Source organism: Myotis brandtii, unplaced genomic scaffold, assembly GCF_000412655.1.
Source record: "Myotis brandtii unplaced genomic scaffold, ASM41265v1 scaffold187, whole genome shotgun sequence".
Lineage (NCBI taxonomy): Eukaryota > Metazoa > Chordata > Mammalia > Chiroptera > Vespertilionidae > Myotis > Myotis brandtii.
Genome location: NW_005356944.1, coordinates 2952172 through 2956404, shown reverse-complemented (window position 1 = coordinate 2956404; position 4233 = coordinate 2952172). Strand labels below are relative to the sequence as shown.

The 4233-nt window shown below is 61.4% G+C and overlaps 1 protein-coding gene across 1 annotated transcript in view; it reads left to right on the top strand.

The window, feature by feature from the left end:
- Positions 1-2365: 2365 nt before the first annotated feature.
- Positions 2366-4233, top strand: part of LOC102255064 (aldehyde dehydrogenase family 3 member B2-like) — a 4795-nt gene continuing 2927 nt past the window's right edge. Inside the window, exons 1-5 of the mRNA XM_005864336.2 lie at positions 2366-2593; positions 2984-3094; positions 3283-3403; positions 3591-3676; positions 3793-3874. Of these exons, the coding sequence (XP_005864398.1) occupies positions 2432-2593; positions 2984-3094; positions 3283-3403; positions 3591-3676; positions 3793-3874 (562 nt within the window). The 5' untranslated portion in view covers positions 2366-2431. The remainder of the gene's footprint in view (positions 2594-2983; positions 3095-3282; positions 3404-3590; positions 3677-3792; positions 3875-4233) is intronic.

Sequence of the window (4233 nt, the reverse complement as noted above, 5' to 3'; positions counted from 1 at the left end):
GGGAGAAGTGTAGGTGTGTGAACAGGGCGGCAGCTGGACTAGCCCAGTGGTTCTGTCAGGTTGCCCAGGTGCCGCTCCACTTCCAGGCGTGGGCGAAGCGGGCAGAGGGAGTCTTGTGTGGCCAGCGCCTCTGAGGAGGATTAGCAGCTGGCAGAGGCAGGTGTGAGACCTGGGCAGGGGCAGAGAAGGCTCATCTGGAAGCAGAATGTCGGGCACTGAGGGCAAAGGCGTGGTGAAGGATTCAAGGGCACAGCCAACACTGGGGTATGTGGGGCTGTGGGGCAAGGGGCAGCGGCAGAGGGGCCAGAGGGTGAAAGGCACTGGGGGTATGAGATGTGGGGCCACAGGGCAGCGCCCATGGGCCAGGGCCTGGCTCCACGCAGGGGGTGGGTGCTGTCCTGCCCGGGGTTGTGCTGCATGTCCTCAGGTCACACTGTCTGAGTCTCACTGTCCCCCATGGAGACACCTGGGAGCAGTCTCAGAGGGACCCATGGTCCTGGCCCAGGGCTGGCCTGGCCCCAGGGTGGGGGAGGAGGCAGGGGCTAGCAGGGGCCAAGCAGGTGTCCCCAGGGCTGTGCATGGTGGGGGGTGGGGGGGGAGGAAAGGGAGCTTCTTGGGAGGAGAGGCCAGAACTGAGCCTGGTTTTAGGTTCTAAAGGTGAGACTGTTTGTTCCTGGTTTGGGAGGTGTTGCATTCTCGCTGGAAGCAATCTGGAAGCTGCCCAAAGATGCTGAGATAAAAAGCTCAGGTGCAGGGTGGCGCAGGTTGCATGGTGTGGGTGGAGCTGGGGGCGGGAGGGGGGGCTGGGAAGCTGGCTTCCCCATATCCCAGCTGTTGGGAGGGCAACTCAGGCCGGCTCTCAGAGCCTGGGTTTCTCATCCTTACAATGCATGACAGTAAGACTTGGAGGCCCAGGTCCGATGATGCACGCCACACGCTCAGCTCCAGACGCCAGCTCTGCCCCCCTCCTGGGGCTGCAGTACATCTGTCGCCCACAGAATAGATTTCGACTCCCTAGTGAAGTCTAGCTGCATCTTGCTCTCAAGATCTGCCCTCACAGGGCCTTTGCACAGGCTGAGCCCTCTGTTCGGAGCACCTGCTTCCCCATCGCAGTCAGAGCCTCTGGCCGGCCTCCCACAGAGCCTGCACAACCCGCTCACGGCTGTAAGGCTGCCGTATTCCCTGTCAGCGTTGTTCCATGTCTAGACTGGGTTCCTTCCGAGCGCTGGCCAAGTCTGCTGTGGTGATCTCTGTGGAGCAGGTCCACCAGGGTCAGCCGGCCTCAGCGAGCCGGGTCCCTGCTCCCTGCAGCGGGAGGCGAGGAGGGAGGCACCGAGGATGAGAAGCAGGAGCCAGCCGTCCAACTCCAGGCCCCGTGGGGACGCTGGGGACCTCAGCCCCCAGCCACGGGTCTGCTTCCTCGTTTTATTGGGCAATGGTGGGTCTGGGCCTTTGGATTGGGCCATGGACAAGCTGAGCCTGAAGCTGTCCCCAGGCATTCCCGGTGTGCACGGTGCGGACACAGACGAGGACGGTTGAGGAAGGCAGGGAACCCCTGTCCTGCTTGCCTCACCTGGGAAATGATAGCTGAGCTGGGATTGGGGTCCCCAGACTCCCTCTGCCTGCTTCTCCCACGCCTGGAAGTGGAGCAGCACCTGGGATGGACGTCACACAGAGAGGCAGAGACACACACAGAGACAGAGACACAGAGAGAGAGAGAGAGAGAGAGAGAGAGAGAGACAGACAGACACACACAGAGACAAAGACACACACAGAGACAGAGACACACAGAGACAGAGACACACAGAGACAGACACACACAGAGATAGAGACACACAGAGAGAGAGAGAGAGAGACAGACATACACAGAGACAAAGACACACAGAGACAGACACACACAGAGACAGAGACAGAGACACACAGAGACAGAGACACACAGAGACAGAGACACTGAGTTTCCCCATCTGCCACTTCAAAAGCTCTGTGGCTTCGGAGGCAGAGCCCTCAGAGGGCCTGGGTTAGGCCCAGAGGGGGCACTGACCAAAGAGCCCTGCTCCCGGGTTTTGCTTGTGGTCTGGTGTTCTGGGTGGAGGGGAGGCATGAAGATATGTGTGTTGGTGGGGTGCAGGGCCAGCCCTGGGCCTCTGGGGTCACACGTGAGTCCCAGTAAGGGTGTCTGTGAGCCCATGTGGGGCAGGCAGAGGCAGGATCGGTGCCTGAGAAGGTGGGGATCCCTGCCCATGCTCCCCCTTGCCCTCACCCCGGCAGGATGGACCCCTTCGAGGACACGCTGCAGCGGCTGCGGGACTTCAGCTCGCCTGAGTCCAGTGAGGGTGTCTGTGAGCCCACATGGGTGCAGGAGGGGGTGAAGCAGGCACCTGAGAAGGTGGGGATCCCTGCCCATGCTCCCCCTTGCCCTCACCCCGGCAGGATGGACCCCTTTGAGGACACGCTGCAGCGGCTGCGGGAGGCCTTCAGCTCGGGGCGGACGCGGCCGGCGGAGTTCCGGGCTGCGCAGCTCAAGGGCCTGGGCCGCTTCCTGCAGGACAACAAGCAGCTGCTGCAGGAGGCGCTGGCGCAGGACCTGCGCAAGGTGAGGGGTGGCGGGAGGCAGGCAGGGGAGGGGAAGCTGGCCATGTCCCAGTTCACCCCTGTTCGTTTCACAGACCTTCCCTGGCACGCAGTGCACTCAGGCACTGTCAGCATTAACTCCTCAAACCTGCAAGGCAGGTTCGATCGTTGTTCCCTTACCGATGCGGAAACTGAGACAGTGGGGGTTACATTACGTGTCCAATTTCCGCAGCTGGGAAGTGGCAGAGCTGGAATTGGAGCCCAGGCCACCTGCCCAGGGTCGTGCAGTGCCCGGCTGTGCTGTCCCCGGAGCCTGTTTCCATGTCCCTAGTAGGGACCTCGGGGGACCCCTCACACTAGACCCCTTCCCCGGCCTGCCCCGGGCCTGACCCTTGCATTTCACCCGCCGCAGTCCGCCTTCCAGGCGGACGTGTCCGAGATCATCCTGTGCCAGAAGGAGGTGGACCTGGCGCTCCGGAACCTGCACGCCTGGATGAAGGACCAGCCAGTGGCCAAGAACCTGGTGAGCTGCTGGCTGGGCCCCTCGCACCCCTGAGCCAGGGTGAGTCCCTGACTCTCAGGGACTGCGCAGCTCAAGGGCCTGGGCCGCTTCCTCATGGGGATGCCACTGCACAGGCACCTCAAGGGCCCTGGAAGTAGGGGACTTAGGGGTGTCCTTAGCTGGGCCTCACCGTCCATCTTGCACCCCAGTTAACGCAGCTGAGCTCCGCCTTCATCCGGAAGGAGCCCTTCGGCCTGGTGCTCATCCTCAGCCCCTGGAATTACCCCGTGAACCTGACCCTGCTGCCCCTGGTGGGCGCCCTCGCGGCCGGTGAGGATGAGGAGAGGGTCCGAGCCCTCCTGGCCCACTAGCCCTTCCCACAGGGGAGCCCCAGAATTCCATTACGTTGTGCTCTAGACTCGCACACCCTCCCGGCACCTCTGCTTTCCGATGCCAGCCCCGGGGTGGGTGTGGGGACAGCAGCGCCCCCTTGTGTCTCCCCCATCTGCCCCTGCAGGGAACTGCGTGGTGCTGAAGCCGTCAGAAATCAGCCAGGGCACAGAGAAGGTGCTGGCCGAGGTGCTGCCCCAGTACCTGGACCAGGTGAGCGTGGCCCTACCCCCTCAGCCCCGTGTCCCGCATCCCTGCCCCTGCCCGCCTGGGATGTCCGGCTGTCCCGGGGCCCACAGAGTCCCCTGAGCTGCGGTCCCCCCTTGCAGAGCTGCTTTGCCGTGATGCTGGGCGGGCCCGAGGAGACCGGGCAGCTTCTGAAACACAAGTTTGACTACATCTTATTTACGGGTGAGGTGCCGGGAACCAATTCCAGCATGTCATAATTTCAAGAGTTTCATCAAAAGGTTGATGAGACTTGGGGACTCAGCAGGGTTGAGTCAAACATGTAGTCACCTGCATCTGGGAATGGCTAAAGGCATTTCCCCAAACCTGAATAGGCTACATTAAACTGATTGTGGCTGCCAGACAGCTAAAAGGCATCGTAATCTACATATTATTGCCTCCTACCGGCCAAACACCTGAACAGCTGTAGGCTATTCCCCAAACTGACAATGGACTCTGTACCCTTTGAAACCTTACCCTTTGAAGTGTATTATCTCCATCTTGCCTTAGGACAAATTGTGTTAATAAAAGCAAGGGTCCTTGCC